General features: G+C 42.4%; 1 protein-coding gene across 4 annotated transcripts in view; it reads left to right on the forward strand.

Moving 5' to 3' along the window:
- The window catches only part of DCLK2 (doublecortin like kinase 2), a 194,529-nt gene that overhangs the window by 13,836 nt on the left and 155,819 nt on the right, over positions 1 to 24,874 (forward strand). For all 4 annotated transcript variants that reach the window (XR_012232380.1, XM_073576252.1, XM_073576250.1 and 1 more), the window contains exon 2: positions 18,921 to 19,255. Coding sequence is in view for 3 of the 4 variants with exons in the window: in XM_073576252.1 (XP_073432353.1) it covers positions 18,921 to 19,255 (335 nt within the window). In the remaining variant the exon portion in view is untranslated. The remainder of the gene's footprint in view (positions 1 to 18,920; positions 19,256 to 24,874) is intronic.

The following is a 24,874-nucleotide window of genomic DNA, read 5'->3' on the forward strand; positions in this document are numbered from 1 at the left end:
ATGGAAAAGTTTCAAAAAATGTCTTTCTTTTACCTTCTCTCGAGTTGCTCTTTTTTGTCGAACCCAACAAACGAACAGCAACTGAATATCTTTATTTATTTATTTATTTTTCTTTAACGTTGAAGTCTGTGGGAAATGGATCATAAGGGATGGTCGTCTGTTATCTTGTCACTTTATGCATCCGTTTTTGTCACTGCACGAAAAGAGACATCTGAAGTAAAAACCTTAAACAAACCTATGGATCCATTCAAAAGTGGAAACATTGTTTTCTAGTGTTAGCATCCATTTTTGTTCAGTTTGCATATAAGATATGATTTTATGGACAAGTCGAATCCATAAGCTCAGAGGTAGGCAGCAGTATGTTGGTGTCTCTGGCACTCTGGGAGGAACTCATTGATACTTTCTACACCAGAAAACTGGTGCAAAGCTATCAAGATATTGCCGCACTCTATATCTGCATAACATTTTCATTTTCTGGCTGTCGCACAGTCCTAATAGTGCTCCAGATTTTGCCTTTTAGCAAATTTGGTAAATTTGGCACAATTTGTTCATACTAACTTATGTTTAGGAATGGCCTATAAAATGCCGGTCTTAATAAATCTCATCCTTTGTATGTCACTACTAGATGCCTTTTGTACAATTACGAGAACAAAGCCCTGTATACATTGTACAATGGAGGATGACTTTCTCCACAGGTCCTGTATGACTGTTAGTATAGTATGGTCCAGTAACAGTCTACTGCTTTCATATAATAGATGCTTACAACATTGATCCTTAATGCAATCATGTGCATGAGTCTTTGATTATAAAATCTGTGATGGCAGGGGCTGCTATGATTAATATAAGGCTACTTTCACACATCAGGTTTTCGGCGTCAGGCGCGATCCGGCGTCGTGCCGGAACGCCGGATCCGGCAAATGTTTCGTAAAACCGGATGTGACGGATCCAGTTTTATGCCGGATCCGTCTTTTTCTTGACAGACAAAACCGGATCCGTCTCATCCGGTTCATCCGTTTTTCTATCCGTTTTTCGACGGATTACGCTGGATCCGGTTTTTAAAATTGACCCTTGTGGCCTTCCGAACGGGATTGGCTACTGGAAAACTATATATAGCATGTTCCTACAGCCCTTCTTTGACAGGTTGTAGAGGAGAAAGTGCAGGTTGGAGAGAAGAGCAAGTTACTGGCGAAGATGGATGTTGTGATTGGAAATATTTTGAAGAATTTGGCGGATTTTACAGCGGAGGCGAATCGTTTGAAGGTGATTGTTCTGGAGAAGGAGAGAGCGAGACAGCAGCACATCAGGCATCGTAGACGACGTTTGTGGATCCACCCCATCACAGCCAAGAGAATGACGCGTGGGGTCTATTCTACACTCTGCATGGACCTTCGACGAAACCCGGATACATTTTTTGGATATGTTAGGATGAAAATGGAGAATTTTGATTACTTGGTGGAGCGCATTGCACACCTCATAAGAAAAGCGGACACCTATTGCCGCTTCTCTGTTTCACCCGCAGAGCGTCTGATGGTGACTTTAAGGTAAGCCACATTTATTGGATATGCTCGCATCAGAGCACACTTTCACTGCAATCTTGTTGGTGGTAGTTTGTATCTCCAAGTGTTATAGGTCAGTTTTGGTATGTAATGCTGTGATTTAAAACTAATTTATTGTTTTTTAATTCCCCACAGATTTCTTGCAACTGGAGAATCCCTTTCGTCACTGCATTTCCAGTACAGACTCGGGATTTCCACCATATCTGGAATTGTGAAGTACACATGCCGTGCACTGTGGGACTCCTTAGCTGAAGAGTTTTTACCAGAGCCCACAACAGAGAGGTGGATTGAAATTGCTGACAAGTTTCAACAGATATGTCAGTTTCCCAACTGCTTGGGCGCTGTGGACGGGAAACATATCCGCATTGTAAAGCCAGCTGGATCGGGATCGGAATATTTCAATTACAAGAAATATTTTTCAATTGTCCTCATGGCCATCGCTGAATACAAATTTATTGCGGTTGATATTGGGGCCTATGGCCGCTCCAATGACTCTCAAGTTTTCAAACTGTCTGCCATGGGGCGTAAACTGTATGGAAACACCTTCCAGTTCCCACCACCTTGACCGCTGCCGCAAACATCTGGTCCACCTATGCCATTTGTCTGTGTAGGGGATGAAGCCTTCCAGCTGTCAGAACACCTTTTGAAACCGTACTCTAGCAGAGGATTGACAAGACCAAAACGCATTTTTAATTACCGCCTCACAAGAGCAAGAAGAATGGTTGAATGTACCTTTGGTATTCTGACAGCAAAATGGCGGGTCCTATTGACTGCGATCAACCTCAAGACAGAAACTGTGGACGAGGTGATCAAAGCGTGCGTGGTACTCCACAATTTTGTTATCTGCAAGGAACCCATTTCCATTGAGGACACCTCTGAAGAAACCACCTTGCAAGATTACCATGACATTACCACTAGAAGTTCTGTGACGGTTTCAGTAATGAGGGACAATTTTGCACTATACTTTATGTCACCTCAAGGCAGAGTACACTGGCAGGATGACAGAGTGTGAAAGATTTGTGCCCAACCAAACTTGTGTACCTTCTGTACCAACAGTATATACCTTTGCCAACCAAAGTTGGCTATCTTGTCATGGTCTCTATTTTTAGCTTTAGGCCACAGGTGTGTACCTGGTTGTGTTTTATGCAAAGTATTTCACCTTTTAACAAAAGTTGTGTACATTGTTAGGAAATCACCAACAATAAACACAACTTTTTAGGTGAAATACTTTGCTTCAAACACAACCAGGAACACAACTGTGGCAAAAAGCTAAAATTTACCCACAGTTATATACCTAGTTTTGAATACCATTTCACCTTTTAAATACCCTGTATTTAACCTTTTTCGCCGCAGAAAGAAATGACAGACAACCAGTGTAAAATAATTTAACTTTTATTGAAAAATGTTTTTTTAGTAAACTTTTTTAAAATTTTAATAAACGTGTTTAATAAAGCTTTGAAACTATAAAACTGAAACCATAAAACTGGTCATTTTTATTTAAATACACACATTATAAATCTGTGTAGTGTGTGGTGGAAATACTGCTGTAGGGGCTGCGGGACACTTCGACACTGGGAGTGTGGAGAGAGGACTGGGATCGTGGTGGGGAAGGAACAGTTAGAGGTGAAGGTGTGGAAAAAACTACAGAATGGGTGGACATGTGGGAAGCAGAAGAGGTGGTGGGTGGTGGAGTGGAGGGTTGGGCAGGGACTGTAGGAGCAGATGATGTTGATGGCAAGTTGTATGGGGAATGAGTTTGGTACGGGGCAGGTTGCTGGAAGTGGGGAGATGTCTGGTACGGGGCAGGTTGCTGGAAGTGGGGAGATGTCTGGTACGGGGCAGGTTGCTGGAAGTGGGGAGATGTCTGGTACGGGGCAGGTTGCTGGAAGTGGGGAGATGTCTGGTACTGGGGAGGTTGCTGGTACTGGGGATTTTGCAGGTACTGGGGAGGTTGCTGGTACTGGGGAGGTTGCTGGTACTGGGGAGGTTGCTGGTACTGGGGAGGTTGCTGGTGCTGGGGAGGTTGCTGGTGCTGGGGAGGTTGCTGGTGCTGGGGAGGTGGATGGTGCTGGGGAGGTGGATGGTATGTAATAGGAGGGGGAGGATGGAAAGTGGCTGGAGGGGGTGTAGATGTAATAGGAGGGGGAGGATGGAAAGTGGCTGGAGGGGGTGTAGATGTAATAGGAGGGGGAGGATGGAAAGTGGCTGGAGGGGGTGCAGGTGGAGGAACTACTGTGGTGGGAGGAGGAGGTTGGGAGGTAACTTGCTGGAGAGCAGCGTGGCATGAATGCATTACATGCATCTGCTGGGCAGGAGAGAGCGTTTCCATGCGCTCCACAACAGACCTGAAAAAGGTGTGGTTTGGCGAAGATCTTGCTTCTGAATGCATGGTTTGCAGAAGTGTCTTCACCTCCAGAATGCTGGAGTTGATCTGCTGATAGCCTGCGGAGATTTGCTCTGACAAGACTTTTAGACAGTTCTGGAAAGATGCATTCAGATGCAAGAACTCTGGCGCATAAGTCTTTTCCTGACCCCTCTGCTGCTGCCGCCCAGTACCCGCAGGTGTACTAGAGGTGGCAGGGGCAGAAGGGTGGGGTAAAGGGAAAGCGATCTCCTCACCAGCAGCTTCATGTAATGTAGGCGGCCACGATGCTCCTGTGCTGGTGGATGGGACAGATGGGTCGAATGTGTGGGAAGGCTAGGAAGGTGCAGATGTACCGGGGCGGTCGAAGTGTCCCTCGGTGCCGGTCTCCTCAGGGATCGCCTCAGAAGGGTCCAATCGTGCAGGCTCCCGAGTGCTGCTCAGCGTGCTGTGGAATAAAGAGAAAAAAAAACAATTAAAATACTGACATGGTATGGCCCTGGCTGAAAAAAAAAATTTACATCTAACATTTTTTTTCACATGTGGTGTGTAATATTTACCTTCTAGTGACCATTGTTTCCCGGAGGAACGACAGGGCTTCTGCGTACTTGTACTTGCTCCTGCGTCCTCCAGATCCACTCGGGGCCCGCATCTCTTTATTGAACTCCTTCTTGAAACTATCCCTCACAGACCGCCACCGATTCACAATTCTGTTCCCTGAAACGAGAAAGGACAAAGTAGTTAGTATACAACATCAGTGTTTCCCAAACTCCAGTCCTCATGGTCCCCAGGGGTCATGTTTTCAGGATTTCCATAGTAAATAGAAATCCTGAACACATGATCCGTGGGGACCACGAGGACTGGAGTTCGGGAAACACTGGTTTACATCAAGCAACCGGTACTGTATATACTTACGCTCTTTAATCTGGGCCCGAACATCGAGGTCCTCCCAGCGGCCCACAAGGAGCGAACAGATTTCCTCCCAGAGTCGTCGGGTAACGATAAGGTCAGTGTGGCGGCGGTCAGCCACATTCCAGAGCGGCTCCCTTTCTCTGACGAGATCGATGAGGTGGTCCACATCGAGTCCTCCATCCTCACCGTCAGAGTCGGGAGCACGCTGTGAAGGCTGTTAAAGAAAAAGACAAAAATAACATAATTAGCCTCCACAAAATAAATGAAATAAAAAGTGCAAAAAAACAAAGCAAAAATATTTATACTTACACGCTGGTGACCGCCGCGTTGCTGTCGCCGACGACCCTGGGAGGCACTGCGAGGACCTCTTGGCCGAGCACCAGATTGGGAAGACTAGAGAAGAAAACAAAAAATGTTATGTCTTTGGATGTAGGCATTTGTTTGCTGTGTGTGGTCTGCAGAACATTGTTTTCTATGTGTTGTGTGTAGTGTGATGTTGTGTTTCTGCGTTTGATGCAAAAAACTTACCAATTGTGAGCCCACTCCAGGTGTCTGTCCACCCCTTCCTTCTTCTTCTGGGAGCTCCTCTTCATCTTGTGAATCCTGTTTTGAAATAAAAGGCAATGAATAGACATATATTACAGAGATGATGGATTTTGGAAATAAAAACTTACCGTCAAACGCTGACGATGCGAGGGAGGGCTCCCAGAAGATGATGTGCTGTCTTCCTGGTGGCCACACTCCATGCCTGTGGGTGGTGTTCCAGCTGCTGCCATTGCTGCTGCTGCTGCTGCTGCTGCATCTATTGGGCGGCTGTTGAATAAAGAGAAACAAAGGGCCAATGAATATCTTGATATTCAATAGCCCTAGTTTGGAGGAATGGGGGATTTGATAATTACCGTCTCTCATCTGCTGCTGGCCTCCCCTCCTCAGCATGTTCCATTTGCTGCTCCATTTGGGGTGGTGGTGGTGCTGATGGTGCTGCAGTGGTCTCCTGCCTTCTCCTGCTTCGCTTGGTTGCTTTCTTGGGTGGCATGTTTGGTGTGGCTGTGGGTCCCACTGTCTTGCTTTTATATATGTCTTGTGGGCAGAGCTACTGAGCATGCTCAGACCAAAAAAAACGGATATGGCCACCGGATCCGGCTTTCGCCGCATCAGGCGCATTGCGACGCTCATAGGCTTTCATTGTGTGAAAAAGCCGGACGTGCCGGATCCGGCGTGTCCGGCTTTTTCGCCGGAGACAAAAAACGTTACAGTAGCCATTTTTTCCAGACGCCGGATCGCGACACATTGCCGGATCCGGCGAAAACCGGATGAAACGCATGACCATACGGCGCGATCCGGCGCAAATGCAAGTCAATGGGGGGGAAACCGGATCCGGCATTGCATTTCGCCGGATCCAGTTTCTGTCAAAAGCGCCGGATCGCGCCTGACGGCGAAAACCTGATGTGTGAAAGAGGCCTAAGGAGTGCAAGTATATATATATATTTTTTTTTTCCTGACCTTTTTCCTGCTTAAAGTCAAGCTCAATGTATGTATTATCAAAAATAAACAAAACCAATGACGCTAAGAGCGAATCAACTTTGTACAGTGCTGCAAGTAAATGGACAAAGACCACTCAACTTGTCCAAAAACGTATATACATAAAACATAAAATATAGAACTTGCTCTAGAGATGTACAGCTGTAGTCCTGGAGGGAGGTAGATGTAGGGTCCTTTTTAGTCCTGAGCTGAAGAGATGTACCAGAGTTCAATAAAAAAACTGTAGTGATACTAATAATATCGATACGATCAGAAAAAAGGGGTCAATTACCTTAAGCGATGCTTTAATGGCTTAAGGAGAAATAGATTCCTGGAGAAAAAGTGCTTTGGATCGCGATAGATGTAAGGTCCTTTTCAATCCTGAGCAGCAGTCAATCAATAGTGAGTGATCCGGATAGGTGAAATCTAAAAGCCCCCTATAACACGCTGTCCCGACCGGAGACTAGCGTGCAATCAGCAAAAAAACAGCGCGCGTCTGTACTAAGTATCAGACACTGCGTTGAGAGGCAAGCCCTTACTGCGCTCCCTAGCGCCTAAGTGCCTGTCACGTGGTTTCACCATCTGGGTGTGACGTCACCCAAGGTCCTGCAGCCTCTGGGACCTTGCAGGCTTGCCAAATATAATACCACATTGAAAATTAGTCTAATTGAATTAATTCAATATGACTGTAATTAACACATTAGTAATACAGTGTCTGTTGAAATAAACCACCTTGTTACATGTGAGCTTTTCACGAAATGCATTTGTCACTGATATTTGATATCACTGAAATGATAAAATTAAATGCTATGGCCGAGTGGAGTAAGAGGTTATATATGTAGACATACAGAGTTCCTATAGCTGTATACCATAGAGCCACTAACTGTGTACAGTTAGGTGCAGAAATATTTGGACATTGGCATTTAGCAGTTTAGCGAAATATATTCAAGATACAGTTATATAATAAATATGGGCTTAAAGTGTAGACTCTCAGCTTTAGGCCACGTTCACATGTTCAGTAGCTAAAACCAGGAGTTGGTGAAAAAGGCAGAAGTGGTGAACAGGTTTCTATTATACTTTTTTCCTCTTACTATTCCACTTCTGGTTTTGGCTTACAAAGACTGACCAACTACTGAACATGTGAATGTGGTCTTAATCTGAGGGTATTCACATCCTAATTGGAGTAAGGGTTTAGGTATTATAGCTCTCGAATATGTAGCTGCCTCTTTTTAAAGAGATCTAAGTTAATTGAATAATTATCTCAAATGCTCTTTAATGGACTGCATGGGCTATTACCTTTTTAATCCATCATCAAGTAAGCAGGCAAAAGGTCCGATGCTGATTCCAGGTGTGGCGTTTGCATTTGGAAGTTGTTGCTGTGAACCCACAACGTGCAGTCAAAGGAGCTCTCAATAGATGATCAACAGACCATTATTAGTCTTTATAAAAAAGAAGAAATCCATCAGAGGTAGCAGAAATGTTAGGATTGGCCAAATCAACAGTTTAGTATATTCTGCAAAAGAAAGAGCACATTGGTGAGCTTGGGAACTCAAAAAGGCATGGAAGACAGAAGCAGACGGATGAATTCTGAAGTGTAAAGGGCTATACTTTCTGCTCAAATTCAACCAAGCAGTCATTTCCTGCAAATGATTCTCAACAACGTATTAAGAATGAACATTTTATTTATGGTAAAGTTAATTTGTGAAAATTCAGAGGAGAGCAGGAGAAGTGGCACTCACAAGTATCAAGCTGAGTACCACAAGACATTGCTATTATAATCTGGATATTTTTTGTTTGATCCCATTTTTTTTTTTCCTTGCAACTGGGTGTGTTGATAGTGCCAGCATTTTTTTCTTTGGTCCTTGTAAAGTTAATTTGTTCAATTACAGTATTTTTGAGCCCTGAAATGAGGAGACTTGGTAGAAATATGGTTGCAATTTGTAAACGTTTCACAAGATATTTTTTGTTAAACCCCTTTAATTAAGGCTGAAAGGCTACACTTCAATTGCATCTCAGTTGTTTCATTTCAAATAAGAAATAGTAATGAAGACAAAAATGCTGGAAAGGATATAAAAGCACAAATAGGTCTTATCTGGGTTAAACAGTAAAGGTACTGTCACACTTAGCGATGCACCAGCGATATGACGTGGTCAGGATCGCTGGTACATCGCTAAGTGGTCGCTAGTGAGCTGCCACACAGGCAGATCTCACCAGCGACATCGCAGGGGACGGGGGCCGCTACTTACCTGTCGCACTAGGCGATCCTGCGTCCTCCCGCCCGGCTCCACGCTCGTCTCTCCACAGGAAGCGCCGCAGGAAGCTGACTACGAGAAGCGGTCCAGGATGTTCTCGCGCGATCAGCGATAACCAGCGGGGAGCCGGTCGTAGGAAAGTATCAGACACAGCGATGTCGCTAGCAATATCGCTATAACGTCACAAGTTATAGCGATATTGCTAGCGATATCGCTTAGTGTGACAGTACCTTAAGAAAAGAACATGCTCAATGGTGCTCAACTGGTGTAGTTGTGTGCACACAACCATTGATAGAGTTAAAAGCTGCTGCAGACCCACGGTGAAAAATTGGAAGAAACAAAACTGGAACTAATGGGTTAATCTGCGCTGTCGTGGAGAAAGAATCCAATGCAAATCCAAGTTTAGTCGATTTATTTGTCAACTCGTTTCAAGGTTTTACAGCTTCTTCGTCAGGACAAACCACAATATCATGGTTTGTCCTGATGAAGACATTGTAAAACTTTGAAATGCGTTAACGATTAAACTGCTTATACTTGGATCTTTTATCCCTCCTTCTTTCACCACAGCAGTGCAGATTAACCTATTACTTCTTGTTTTGTTGCTTCAAATAAAAAAATAGTGGCATACAGAGTCCAAATCACAATGATTCGGTCACTGTCCAAATATTTCTGGATCTAACAGTATTCTAGATTGTGCCTCTCTGCAAGGCAACATATTACAGGGTTATTCTCTCTAGAAACGAAAAGACCCTTCCTAACAAAATGTAAGGCATGCAGAGGGTACGGTAAGGTCCTATTTTATTCTATAGCTGAATATGTTGCTGCTCTGTACACCTATGTAAATGAGGTTTTTCAGGACCATAGAGGTTTTCAATATATGTCAACCAATATGTCCAAAATCTAATCTTTTATTTTGTAGCACTGTCAGTTTTTTCCATACAGATCATGTGAAAAAAATTTGACAAGTGATCTATCCTGGATGGTTACCACCCCTAGGGAAAATGTCCAATACACGGCCAGGGTCTGTCACTGAATGTCTCCTGCTTTTTGATGGACTTTGGAGACCACGCAGGGGCACTAGCTAGATGGTTAGTACACTGCAGAGGAAGACAAGTCAATATGAGAATTGTAATTCAAACCTCTTTGCGGGAGATTCGACATGCCCACAAGCCAGAGGGTCAGGAAGTGCAACCTGTGAATTTCACATGCATGTTTAATGGGTTATTTCCATCTCAACCTCTTATAATTAAGATGTGAATAACTCAGTCGAGGCTCTGAACGCAGAAGATGGCACTACGGAAACAGCTGAGCAGGTCCGAGCTGTGCTGTTTCAGTAGAGTTATGGAAACTGTTATTTCTTGTACTTATGGAAACCGTTATTTGTGGAGTTAGTACTACCTTAACCATAAAAGGCTGAGATACTGTAGAAATGACCCTTTAAACATGTTCACATCGTGATGGCCCCATTACAGGCTTTGTTCACATTTGCACATTTTTTTTCTTGTTCATTTGTTTCCTTAACAGAGAACTGTGAATGTTTTTCATTCAAAATGTATCTGTTTTGCTACTTTGCAGCTTTTTTACTTCTGCTTGCTGCATAGCTCCAAAAACACATTACTCCTGAATGCTGTCTACTTGGGGCTCATGTTATCTACTGACTTAAGGCTCTGTTCACACTGTGTTTTGCAATCCGTTAGCTCTTTCAATGTATAGCTATGATGGTTGGTAGTGTTGTTAGTGACTTGCAGTAAACTTTGTTTAACCGAATTCCTCTGTATTGAATAGCCCTGTCTGCTATTATACTATACCATTGCAACACAAAATGTATACCGATGGACGCTAATTTGGCATTCATCTTGTTGTTGGGGGACTATTACGGTACATATATTTTATGTATATACTGGGAACTCTCCTGCTGAGTATGGCAGCAGTATACTGCAAATGTGTGTGCGCTGTAACACTGGCCATACTGAGAACCTGCTGTTTTTTCAATCCCACTTTTCTCTAACAGTAGCAAAGTGATGGCCATAGCTGCAGGGAAGGGAAGTAGACTGCTAGAGAGCAGATTCTGCAAGGGAGAAGGGAGTGATCACGCAACCTGCATCATTATGTACATAGGTAGGACATGGTGGGATCTGCAGGGGAGGAAGAGATCACACAATGTCAGCATCAGGGGGAGACACTGACAGCTTGGGGCCCCTGTGCAAGAAATATGACTGGGCCCCCTTCCTTTTATATCAACAAAGCTATATACAGTATATATATATATATATATATATATATATATATATATATAGCTGAATGTGTGTGTATATGTATGTGTGTATGTCCGGGATTGGCATCTGCATCGTCGCAGCTACAGCCACAAAATTTTGCACAGTCACACATCTGGACCCCGAGAGCGTCATAGGCTATGTTGTGAGGCGAAATTTTAACCCTGCATGTTCCAATTCACCAAACAACTTTGCCTATTATTCTTATCATTTCTATGGTGTTATCGTCCTTCTGTAAAGCTGGAAATAACACAATTTATTACCAACACAGACCACCCTCTGACACAGACTGCAGGGGGAGCCCAGTATCACACAGGATAGGATTAGATACACGGCTAAGCAGTCAGTATCACACAGGATAGGATTAGATACACAGCTCAGCAGTCAGTATCACGTAGGAGAGGATTAGACACATGGCTCAGCAGTCAGTATCACACAGGATAGGATTAGATACACAGATACACATGTTGTTTATCAAAAGGCTCTTGAATGAGTTGAAAATAAAATGCTATCAATACGTGGGTTATCGTTTAGTTAATTTGTGTTGCAAATCTGTAGTGTTGAATATATGATGTGCAATATAATCATTATTTGTTATAACTAACCACAGTTGGTTAGTATGGCCAGGCAACGCCGGGCTCTTCAGCTAGTGTGTGTGTGTGTGTGTGTGTGTATGTATATATATATATATATATATATATATAGTTGTGGCCAAAAGTATTGACACCCCTGCAATTCTGTCAGATAATACTCCGTTTCTTCCTGAAAATGATTGCAAACACAAATTCTTTGGTATTATTATCTTCATTTAATTTGTCTTAAATGAAAAAACACAAAAAGAATTGTCCTAAAGCCAAATTGGATATAATTCCACACCAAACATAAAAAAGAGGGTGGACAAAAGTATTGGCACTGTTCGAAAAATCATGTGATGCTTCTCTAATTTGTGTAATTAACAGCACCTGTAACTTACCTGTGGCACCTGACAGGTGTTGGCAATAACTAAATGACACTTGCAGCCAGTTGACATGGATTAAAGTTGACTCAACCTCTGTTCTGTGTCCTTGTGTGTACCACATTGAGCATGGAGAAAAGAAAGAAGACCAAAGAACTGTCTGAGGAGTTGAGAAACCAAATTGTGAGGAAGCATGAGCAATCTCAAGGCTACAAGTCTATCTCCAAAGACCTGAATGTTCCTGTGTCTACTGTGCACAGTGTCATCAAGAAGTTTAAAGCCCATGGCACTTTGGATAACCTCCCTAGATGTGGACGGAAAAGAAAAATTGACAAGAGATTTCAACGCAAGATTGTGCGGATGTTGGATAAAGAACCTCGACTAACATCCAAACAAGTTCAAGCTGCCCTGCAGTCCGATTGTACAACAGTGTCAACCCGTACTATCTGTCGGCGTCTGAATGAAAAGGGACTGTATGGTAGGAGACCCAGGAAGACCCCACTTCTTACCCCGAGACATAAAAAAGCCAGGCTAGAGTTTGCCAAAACTTACCTGAAAAAGCCTAAAACGTTTTGGAAGAATGATCTCTGGTCAGATGAGATAAAAGTAGAGCTTTTTGGGCAAAGGCATCAACTTAGAGTTTACAGGAGAAAAAAAGAGGCATTAAATGAAAAGAACACGGCTCTTACAGTCAAACATGGCTGAGGTTCCCTGATGTTTTGGGGTTGCTTTGCTGCCTCTGGCACTGGACTGCTTAACCGTGTGCATGGCATTATGAAGTCTGAAGACTACCAACAAATTTTGCAGCATAATGTAGGGCCCAGTGTGAAAAAGCTGGGTCTCCCTCAGAGGTCATGGGTCTTCTAGCAGGACAATGACCCAAAACACACTTCAAAAAGCACTAGAAAATGGTTTGAGAGAAAGCACTGGAGACTTCTAAGGTGGCCAGCAATGAGTCCAGACCTGAATCCCATAGAACACCTGTGGAGAGATCTAAAAATGGCAGTTTGGAGAAGGCACCCTTCAAATATCAGGGACCTGGAGCAGTTTGCCAAAGAAGAATGGTCTAAAATTCCAGTAGAGCATTGTAAGAAACGGAAGCGGTTGGTCGCAGTTATTTTGGCTAAAGGTTGTGCAACCAAGTATTAGGCTGAGGGTGCCAATACTTTTGTCTGGCCCATTTTTGGAGTTTTGTGTGAAATGATCAATGTTTTGCTTTTTGCTTCATTCTCTTTTGTGTTTTTTCATTTAAGACAAATTAAATGAAGATAATAATACCAAAGAATTTGTGTTTGAAATAATTTTCAGGAAGAAAGTGAGTATTATCTGACAGAATTGCAGGGGTGTCAATACTTTTGGCCACAACTGTATATACAGTATATTTATATAGCCACTCACACATACATGTATATATGTATATATATTACATAGACTCCTTTATGTTTATTGCTGTCCCTAATACAGCACCCTCTCGTTATGTACAGTACTGTCCCTTGCATATTGGATTATATAGAGCCCTGTTTTTTATTACATACTGTCCTGTCTTGTTAGCTGTATAATGCAATGATGGCTGATGGAGCATGGGAAAGCTTCCTTTCTAATAGAGGAGCTGACGGACTGGTCGTCTGGTCACTGGCTCCTCCATCAGCAGTCATTTTATATCTAAAAAGAGAGGGGACTATGTAATAAAAGAGGGTGCTGTGAATAACAAAATTAACAAGAATATACCATGTAAGAGAAAGCACTGTACATAACAGCAGAGGAAGCTATATAAGAAGGGACGGCAGGGGACGGAGAGGGGTTCAAAAATTTCTTCTGCTATCTCCTTCAGTACTCTGGGGTGTAATTCATCTGGACCTGGAGACTTGAATTCATTTAGGTTAGCTAAGTGTTTCCTCACTATCTTTCTGTTTATAGATATCCTGGATTCTTCTATTCCCTTAATAGGACAGTGAATAACAGTTGATGTTACATTTCCTTTCTGAGAGAAAACAGATGCAAAATAGGAATTTAAAAGTTCAGCCTTCTCAACATCCTGTCTTACCATTTCATCATTTTCATCCTGTAAAAATCCTATAGCATCTTTGACTTTTCTTTTACTTTTGACATATCCCCAAAATCCTTTATTATTGCTTTTGACATCTCTTGCAAGCCTCAATTCATTTTCAGCTTTAGCTAATCTGATTTGTGCCCTGCAGGTTCTGCAGACAGCATTATATTCTTCTTTAGATATGCCTCCCTCTTTCCATTTTATAAACATTTTTTTCTTCCTTTTTAGCATGTGCTTAAGTTCTGTGTTCATCCATCCTGGTTTCCTTAAATGCTTCCTATTCTTCCCTCTTTTCGGAATTGTTAACAACTGTGCTTTGAGAATTTCATTTTTCAAGATTTCCCATCCTTCCTGGACATTTTTGTCTTTTAGGATATCCAGCCATTGGATCCCTCCAATTCTCTTTCTGAATCCCTTAAAATCTGCCTTTCTGAAATCTAACCTTGACGTCTGAGTCTTCACAGGTCTTCCGCCTCTAGTTATCCAAAATTCTAAAATAGCATTTCACCTCCAAGGGTCCCAGCCATTTTTACCTCCTCAACCATTTCCTCCCTGTTTATAAGGATTAGATCCAAGGTAGCAGTTCCCCTTGTTTTCTCCCTTACCTTTTGGAAGATAAAGTTGTCAGCAAGAGTGGATAAGAATTTCCTTGACCTGTTAGTTTTGCCTGAGAGAGATTCCCAACAATTGTCTGGATAGTTGAAATCTCCCATGACAACTATGTCATATTTTTTGGAGAACTTGGCGATTTGATGCATAAAGAGTTCATCCATATCTTCAGCTTGCACAGGCGGCCTGTAGTAAATGCCTACAATGCTGTCCTTTCCATTGTTCTGTCCTTGTATTCTTACCCAAACAGTTTCCACAGAACTCCCAGTCTCTGAAGCTTCAATCTCTGTGCAGATATACGCGTTTCTAACATACAATGCGACACCCCCTCCTCGTTTATCAAGTCTGTTTCTTGCAAATAAGTTGTATCCTTCTAGTCTTGTATTCCAATCATGTGTATTGTCCCACCAAGTTTCAGTGATTCCAATGACATCATATTTCTTTTCCTGTGTTAGTAGTTCCAATTCTCCTTGTTTGTTGCCCATGCTTTGTGCATTAGTATAGAAACATTTTAGTTTGTGATTGGTTTCTCTTTCTCCAATATTTTTATTAATTAGATTCTTTTGTCTTTGTTCTTCCTTTCCACTTCTAATAGCAGAGTTCTCAATAGCATTTGTCAGGTGTATTGCTTTTTCTGGTCTTTTGCTTCCCTTCCCATGTTGTTCTAGTTTAAAGCTCTCCTTACAAGTGTAGCAAGGCGACTTCCAAATACATGCTTTCCAGTCTTCGTAAGGTGCACCCCATCTCTAGCAAGTAGTCCATCGTATAAGTAGTTCACTCCGTGATCCAGAAATCCAAATCGTTGCTGACGGCACCATCGACGTAGCCAGTTGTTCACCTGCAGAATCTTATTCCACCTCCTTGTTCCATGGCCATCCACTGGGAGGATGGAAGAGAAGACCACCTGCCCTCCCAGTTCTTTCACTTTCTTGCCTAAGTCTTCAAAGTCTCTGCAGATGGTTTCCAGGTCGTTTCTTGCGGTGTCATTTGTCCCCACATGTAGTAGCAGGAATGGATAGGGTATTCAGTCAGACACATCTTTAATTTTTGCACCTGGAAGACAGCACATTTCTCTTGAAGTTATATCCGGTCTGCAGATAGCGGCCTCTGTTCCTCTCAACAGGGAATCCCCCATGACCACCACTCTCCGTTTCTTCTTCACAACATTTTTCTTTCTCCATCCAGGAGGACTCTGAAGGCGTACAAGGTTGCTGTTTGTTGGCAAAGTCTTATCCTGATGTATTTCTTCATCATTTTCCTGCGTGAGAGCCTGGTACTGGTTTCTGAGCAGTATGGGTGCTGACTGCCTCCTGATCCTCCTGCTTCTCTGGGTCACATGTCTCCATTCCTCTGTTTCTTCAGGTGCACTTCGAATTTCTTCTCTTTCTGTAACATGAAGAGATAATTCTGCTCTGTCCAAGAACTCTTCACCTTCCTTAATGATCTTCAACGTAGCTAACCTCTCTTCGAGATTTTGCAACTTTTCCTCCAACAGGGACACAAGCTTGCATTTGTGGCATGTGAAGTTTGGCTTTTCCACTGGTAAGTCTGTGAACATGTAGCTAGAAATGCAGCTCACCAAATGGCTCCTGGCCTCTTCCATATTGAGATTTCTTAAAAACGATGAAAGATGAGTCGGTTTTTCCGATTTCCTCTTTTCAGCTGCAACGGCCAAAACCCAGTGATCGTTGAGCTCGTGGAGACTCTTCACTTATCCCAGAAGGCACTGGGAATATGCAAATGATCTCCTCAAGACTCTTCCCCTGGTTTTCCGATTTCCTCTTTTCAGCTGCAACGGCCAAAACCCAGTGATCGTTGAGCTCGTGGAGACTCTTCACTTATCCCAGAAGGCACTGGGAATATGCAAATGATCTCCTCAAGACTCTTCCCCTGGTTTTCCGATTTCCTCTTTTCAGCTGCAACGGCCAAAACCCAGTGATCGTTGAGCTCGTGGAGACTCTTCACTTATCCCAGAAGGCACTGGGAATATGCAAATGATCTCCTCAAGACTCTTCCCCATTATTTCCTCCTCCCCCATCACCCCCATTATTGCCCTTTCCACCACCTCTATCATTGCATTCTCCTTCACCACTCCTATCATTGCCCATTCCATCACCTTCATCATTTCCTCCTCCCCCACCACCCCCATTTTGCCCTTTCCACCACCACCACCATTGCATTCTCCCCCACCACCCCATTATCATTACTTTTTCCCCACCATCCCATCATTGCCCTATCCTCCATCCCATCATTGCCTTCTCCCCTACCACCCCATCATTGCCTTCTCCCCATCACCCCCATCATTGCCTTCTCCCCATCACCCCCATCATTGCCTTCTCCCCATCACCCCCATCATTGCCTTCTCCCCATCACCCCATCATTGCCTTCTCCCCATCACCTCCATCATTGCCTTCTCCCCATCACCCCCATCATTGCCTTCTCCCCATCATTGCCTTCTCATCACCCCCATTATTGCCTTCTCCATCACCCCATTATTGCCTTCTCCCCATCATTGCCTTCTCCCCATCACCCCATCATTGCCTTCTCCATAACCCCCATTATTGCCTTCTCTCCATCACGCCCATCATTGCCCTCTCCTCCCCCTACACACACACAGACACACACAGCACCATTCACATCTCTGCACATTCCCCCGCAGTGCTACGCATGCACTCACGTAGACACACACACACACCACCACTCATCTCTGCACACACAACATACGTACATATTAAAAAAACCCACACACAGCACCTCTTTTACCTGTCTGCACGTTCTGCCGCAGCATCACCGCCTCCGGCTGCTTCTCTTTGGCACAGACGGCCGCTGAATGATGATGTCATCCAGCGACGTCATCCAGCGGCGCTGGTGTCTGTGTCAGAGATAGGAAGCTCAGGCCCTGGGCAGGAAGCAGGACGGATCCCTGCAGCTCCGCTCCGTTGCTATTTTCTCTTGTAGGCAGCGGAGCTGCTGGGAACGCTCCCTGCCCGCCGCACATGAGGGCAATCTGGCTAGGGGCCCCACGGAGCCTCGGGCCTGGAGAAACAGGCCAGATTGCGCTCATTATTAGCCGCCCTACAGGGGCCCCCTGGAGCCTCTGAGCCCCAGTGCAGCTGCACCGGTTGAACTGGCGGTATGTACGCCCATGGTCAGCATCAGTTTCTGCAAAAGAGAAGAGATCAGACTGAGGCTTATCAGTGTTTCTAGATTGATAAATCAGCACAGAGCCGAGGTTGTATTAGTATTTGAGAGCTGGTACGGGCAGCAGAATTGGAGATTCCCGGCATTTATACCCAAAATGTATTCTTAGAGATGGACTTGCTTGCATAGTGAAAGTCTAAAACTAGAAGTTTGTAAGCTGCAGATCATGGGTTCTGAAAATGAATGAAGAAATGGAGTTTGCAGCCTGAACCTCAGTGCAGCGTTTTAATATAAGATAGCCACTAAAAAATGTTAAAACCAATTTTTTTTCCATATCAAAGGTGTTTATAGCTATGTGATCTATGTACAGTAGATCCCTAAAGCCCATAGATGTAAGCTAAGTATTGGCCAGAATTATACGACGGATTGTTGGAATCCAACTATCAACACGCAATTGTTTACTGGTAGATAAGGGAGTTACAAAAAAAACACAGTGGGCTTGCACAAAGTGACAAATGACTGGCCATATTCATGCCAACAACAATAGCAGAATCCAACTTGAGGGTATACATACATATGACAATCATTGGTCAGCAGAAGAGGTCAGAAACAAACAATTCAACTATGATATATCCTATGTTGGCAGCTTCAGCAACGGGAAAGTATTGTAATGGATTTGGGACAATGGAAGAACTGGATTACTCCCTGTTTAGCTTAGTTGCTGATATGACACTGTAAGGAATCTTGGATTCATGTAATGTTAGAACTTATTTTGCCGTCAGAAATGTTAACATAGAGTAATATCATAAAATACTATGCTACATTGGTGTGCAGTGAAAAAACAATAAAGATTTATCTACAATAATATCCTATAGGCGATGTATTTCACAGTATGCCTATGTGGTTGGATACATTGCAGCCCTCCATAGGCGCCTTATGTTGGGAGCTTTTCCTAACATATACATCAAACAGGATACCATCATGCTGTGAAGAGGGCCTTACTCCACATCAAGTCTTGTTTTTACATTTCATTCTACATTGCCACAACTTAATGCAGCTCTAAACTTAAAGTAAATTATAGCGAATATATAAATGAGAGTGAACTGTTTTATAATGACCCACGCGTTTCTGACAATGTTTTTGGACTTCTAAGTCATACACACCAGTTTTGTTAGGTTTGCTTTCATGGATTAGTTGTTAAGAACTTTTATACAAACCATGGCAATAGGACATGTCTTGTCAACACCAATAAGAGGACATTTATTTTCCATTTCTGTTTTTGATTACAGGAGAAAGCTATGTTTGTGCCTCAAATGAGACTTATCGAAAGGTAGACTACAATCGAAACACAAGTCCCAACTGGTCTGTGAATGTAAGGACTGGGTCTGGCCGATCTTTGTCGTCCTTGACCACACTGAAGAATGAAATGAAAGAAAGCAAGGACTTCATTAAGCCCAAGCTTGTGACCGTCATCCGGAGCGGAGTGAAGCCACGCAAGGCCGTGCGGATCCTTCTAAACAAAAAGACTGCGCACTCCTTTGAGCAAGTCCTAACAGACATCACAGATGCGATAAAGTTGGATTCAGGTGTTGTCAAGAGGCTGTGTACTCTGGATGGGAAACAGGTAAGTGAATATCTATCAGAGAAGATGCATAAGTGGTAGGAAAAGAAGCGGATATGAAATGATGTTGTATACAACATAGACAGATTATTTCTAAATTCTCAATGATCTTTGGCTTTTTTTTACTTTCTGTTATAATCACAGTCCAAAGGGCTAATTATACAATGGTATTCCTGGTGAACACAATGCACGTTGCCGTTTGTAATTGTGGAATCGAACAAAGGTTGAAGTCAACACAACTTTTGGCATCTTGGGTATTGTGGGCACAAATTCTAGTCTTTGGACACACAAATAAGTATTTCCTGTTGCTTAGAAAATGTGTTTTCGAGTCTTTAGGGTTTACTTTTGGATTTAGTTCATTGTAAATTTTCATGGGAATGATTGTCGTTGTATTTGGTTAAGAAAAATGCAAAATGAAAGAGAAATTTTACCTGATTAATCTTTAGACATATCAAAACCCTACAAATTTTTCAAGCACTTTCAAACCCCAGTCATCTTGAATCCCAATATAAAAAATGTTTGTAGACCAATATCTGACCACTTGCTGTAGGATTCTTGATGAAGATGATGGACAAATATACAGCAATGGGGTCTAGTCATAGATGGTGCACAGGTTGCAGTTTTACCCAGGCCCTGGAACTTAGGGGTGAAGCCAAATCAGTTACTCTAGCTCACCAGTACTATAAATTACTAGATTACATGTCATATCTGTAAGGCTCTATTATAGATTATGCATCCAGTGCTTCTTTATGACCTTCGAGTATCGAGAGTATAAGGGAATTTTTCACTTAATACCTTATGCTAATATGCTGTCACTGTCAAATGAGTGTGTGTCTGACGCTGGCACCACCACCACTGATCATCTGATTAAAGCACCTGCTTCGAGTGGAGATTGCACTTCATCATCTATCAGGCACCGCTTCATATATTTTACAGTAGCAGTGCATGGTACCGCTTGACAGTCCTATTCCTATGAATGGAACTGAGCTGCAACTCTGCAGTAAAAGCACTGTCATTACAAAATGTACAGAGCTGTGCCCAGTCAAGCCGGAGAACTACTGCCTTATCAGTCAGCTGATCAAAAATCCTTTAGTACATAGAGTGGCTTGTGAAACTATTCACCCCTTTTGGATTTTTACCCATTTTGTTACATAACAACCTGTGTATAAGTATTTACGTAATCTGATTTGTGTGTGATGCATCAGTACTAAATAGCCTAGGTTGGTTAAGTGAAGTGAGAAATAAAGGCATAAATTACATTTATTGGATCAAATAACTAAAAATTGGCATGTGTATTCACCCCTTTTGTTATGAACCCTACAAAAATATCTGGTGCAGGCAATTACCTTCATAAGTCACATGCTTAGTGAAGGGAAGTCCCCCTGTGTGCAATCTAAGTGTCTCACGTCTGTCAGTATATACACTCCTTTTCTGAAATACCACAGAGGCTGCAACACTATTAAGCAAGGGGCACCACTAACCAAACAGCATCATGAAGATCAAGGAGATCTCCAAACAAGTCGGAGACAAAGTTGTTGAGAAGTACATGCCAGGGTTGTTTTATAAAGAAAAAAATATCCCAATGTTTGATAAACCCACGGAGCACCATCAAGTCCATTATTATCAAATGGAAAGAACATGGTACCACAACAAACCTGCCAAAAGAGGTCCGCCCACCAAAACTCTCAGCTCGGGCAAGGAGGGCATTAATCAGAGAGGCATCACAGAGACCAAAGGTAACCCTGAACGAGCTGCAGAGTTCCCAAGCAGAGACTGGAGTATCTGTCCATATGACTACAATAAGCCGTACACTCCATAGAGGTGGTCTTTTAGGAAGAGTGGGCAGAAAAAAGCCTTTACTTACACCCCAAAATTGTAAGGCTCGTTTTGAGTTTGCCAAAAGACGTGGGAGACTCCCCGAATGTATGGAGGAAGATGCTGTGGACAGATAACAAATTTGAACCTTTTGTCCATAGCTCATCACCCCAAGAACACATCTCCACAGTGAAAAATGGTAGTGGCAGCATCATACTGTGGGGATGTGTTTTGGCAGCAGGGTAAAGGAAAATGGTATAAGTCAAGGGGAAGATGGATGGTGTAAAATGCAGGGATGTTCCTGAGCAAAACCTATTTCAGTCTGTCAGTGATTTTAGACTGGGTCGGAGGTTCGCCTTCCAAAAAGACAATGACCCAAAGCATACTGCTAAAGCAACACTCCAGTGGTTTAAGGGAAAATGTGAAAATGTTTTGGAGAGGTCTAGTGAAAGCCCAGACCTTAATCCAATTGAGAATCTGTGGTTAGACTTGAAGATTGCTGTTCACCAGAGGAAACCATCTAACTTGAAGAAGCTGGAGCAGGTTTTCCTTGAGGAGCGTGCAAAAATCCCAGTGTTAAGATGTGTGATCTTATAAAGACTTATCCAAAGCGACTTGCAGCTGTAATTGCTGCAAAAGGAGGCTCTACAAAGAACTGACTTTAGGAGGGTGAATAGTTATGCTCACTGAAGTTTTCAGTTATTTTTGTCTCATTTGTTGTTTGCTTCGCACAAAAACAAAAAACATTAACAGTTGTAGGTATGTTCTTTATATGAACTCATACAATGCCTAAAAAAAATGAAATTACTGATTGTGAGGTAGTAAATTAATGCTTTCGCAAGCCACTGTATGTGTTTAAAATTCTTACTTAATAAAGTTAAACCTTAATTTAATTTCTTTAGCCAGTATCACCTCATGTCCTGTTGTAATTCCTAGTTAAATGTTGCCATCTCTACTCAGTAGTTCACTTGTAATCTAGCCTGTTGAAGGGGCCTTTTGAGCCCTGAAAGCTTGCTTGCAAATATAATTTCTCTGGTTAGCCAATAAAGGTATCACTGCTTGAATACTTTTCTCAATTTTTTTGGGGGGGGACATAAGTATTTACATCTATTAATAAAGTTAAAGAACAGGTATTGTTTTTCTGTTCTTATTATTTTCTTTTTCTTCAATAATGACTTTAATTTTTATTTTATGCTCATGATGAATAACAGACTTAACATAGTAATTAAGGTTGAAGGGAGACTTTAAGTCCATCTAGTTCAACCCATATCCTATCCTAACTTGCCCTAACATGTTGATCCAGAGGAAGGCAAAAAAAACCCATGTGGCAACAGTAAGCTTCACATTGGGGAAAAAAATTCCTTCCCGACTCCACATACGGCAAGCAGACTAGCTCCCTGGATCAACGCAATATTAAGGAGACTAGTGTATATACCCTGTAATATTATACTTTTCAAGAAAGGCATCCAGTCCCTTCTTAAATTTTAGTAGTGAATCACTCATTACAACATCTTATGGCAGAGAGTTCCATAGTCTCACTGCTCTTACAGTAAAGAATCCGCGTCTGTGAGTATGCTTAAACCTTCTTTCCTCCAGACGTAGAGGATGCCCCCTTGTCCCCGTCACAGGTCTAAGAGTAAAAAGATCATTAGAAAGGTCTTTGTATTGTCCCCACATATATTTATACATTGTAATAAGATCACCCCTAAGCCTTCGATTCTCCAAACTAAATAACCCCAAGTGTAATAACCTGTCTTGGTATTGCAGACCCCCTAGTTCCCTAATAACCTTGGTCGCTCTTCTCTGCACCCGCTCCAGTTCAGCTATGTCTTTCTTATACACCGGAGACCAGAACTGTACTCAGTATTCTAAGTGTGGTCGCACTAGTGACTTATATAGAGGTAAAATTATGTTCTCCTCATGAGCATCTATGCCTCTTTTAATGCATCCCATTATTTTATTTGCCTTTGCAGCAGCTGCTTGACTCTGGCCACTAAATGTGAGTTTGTCGTCCACCCATACACCCAGGTCTTTTTCAGTGACTGTTTTGCCCAGTGTTTTACAATTAAGCACATAATTATACAACTTGTTCGTTCTACCCAAGTGCATGACCTTACATTTATCCCCATTAAAGCTCATTTGCCATTTATCAGCCCAAGCTTCTAGTTTACATAAATCCTCCTGTAATATAAAATTGTCCTCTGTATTAATTACCCTGCAGAGTTTAGTGTCATCTGCAAATATTGAAATTCTACTCTCTATGCCCCCTACAAGGTCATTAATAAATATGTTAAAAAGAAGCGGGCCCAAAACTGACCCCTGTGGTACCCCACTGCTAACCGTGACCCAGTCCGAGTGTGCTCCATTAATAACCACCCTTTGTTTCCTATCCCTGAGCCAGCTCTTAACCCACCTACACATATTTTCCCCTATCCCCATTGTTCTCATTTTATGTATCGACCTTTTGTGTGGCACCGTATCAAAAGCTTTTGAAAAGTCCATGTACACCACGTCCACTGCATTCCCTTGGTCCAGTCCGGAACTTACCTCTTCATAAAAGCTTATCAGATTAGTCTGACAGGAACGGTCTCTTGTAAACCCATGTTGATATTGGGTCATAAGGTTATTCTTCTCCAGATACTCCAGTATAGTATCTCTTAGAAAACCCTCCAGGATTTTACCCACAGTTGAGGTTAAACTTACAGGCCTATAATTTCCAAGTTCAGTTTTTGTCCCCTTTTTGAATATTGGCACCACATTTGCTATACGCCAGTCCTGTGGTACAGACCCTGTTATTATGGAATCTTTAAAGATTAAAAATAGTGGTTTATCTATGACTGTGCTTAATTCCTGCAGTACTCGGGGGTGTATCCCATCCGGGCCCGGGGATTTGTCAATTTTAGTGATTTGTAGACGCCGCTGTACTTCCTGCTGGGTTAAGCAGGTGACATTTAATGGAGAATTTTTATCCCTGATCATGTTATCCGTCATGGGATTTTCTTGTGTAAATACTGTTGAAAAAAAGTCCTTTAGCATATTGGCTTTTTCCTCATCCTCATCCACCATTTCACCCAGACTATTTTTAAGGGGACCAACACTATCATTTTTTAGCTTCTTACTATTTATGTAGTTAAAGAATATTTTGGGATTATTTTTACTTTCTCTGGCAATGAGTCTCTCTGTCTCAATCTTTGCTGTCTTGATTTGCTTTTTACAGAATTTATTTAATCTTCTGTATTTATTTAATGCCTCATCACTACCTACTTGCTTTAATTCTCTAAATGCTTTATTTTTATCTCTTATTGCGCCCCTTACAGCTCTATTTAGCCATAGTGGTTTCCTCCTATTTCTCGCATGTTTATTCCCATACGGTATATATTGTGCACAGGTCCTATTCAGGATGCTAATAAACGTCTCCCATTTTCTTTGTGTATTTTTATGTCTCAGGATATCGTCCCAGTTAATTGCACCAAGATCATCTCTCATCCGTTGGAAATTTGCCTTCCTGAAGTTTAGTGTCCTTGTAACCCCTCTACTACACATCTTATTAAAGGATACATGAAAACTTATTAATTTGTGATCACTATTACCCAAGTGACCCTCAACCCTTACATTTGATATGCGGTCTGGCCTGTTGGTTAATATTAGGTCTAGCAGTGCCCCCCCCTCTTGTTGGGTCCTGAACCAGTTGTGAAAGGTAATGGTCTCTCATAGTAGTCAAAAACCTATTACCTTTGCTGGAACTGCAGGTTTCGGTTCCCCAATGTATTTCGGGGTAGTTGAAGTCCCCCATAATAATGACTTCTC

The sequence above is a fragment of the Dendrobates tinctorius genome, unplaced genomic scaffold (assembly GCF_039654945.1).
Source record: "Dendrobates tinctorius isolate UK_male_01 unplaced genomic scaffold, ASM3965494v1 ptg000008l, whole genome shotgun sequence".
NCBI classification, from domain to species: domain Eukaryota; kingdom Metazoa; phylum Chordata; class Amphibia; order Anura; family Dendrobatidae; genus Dendrobates; species Dendrobates tinctorius.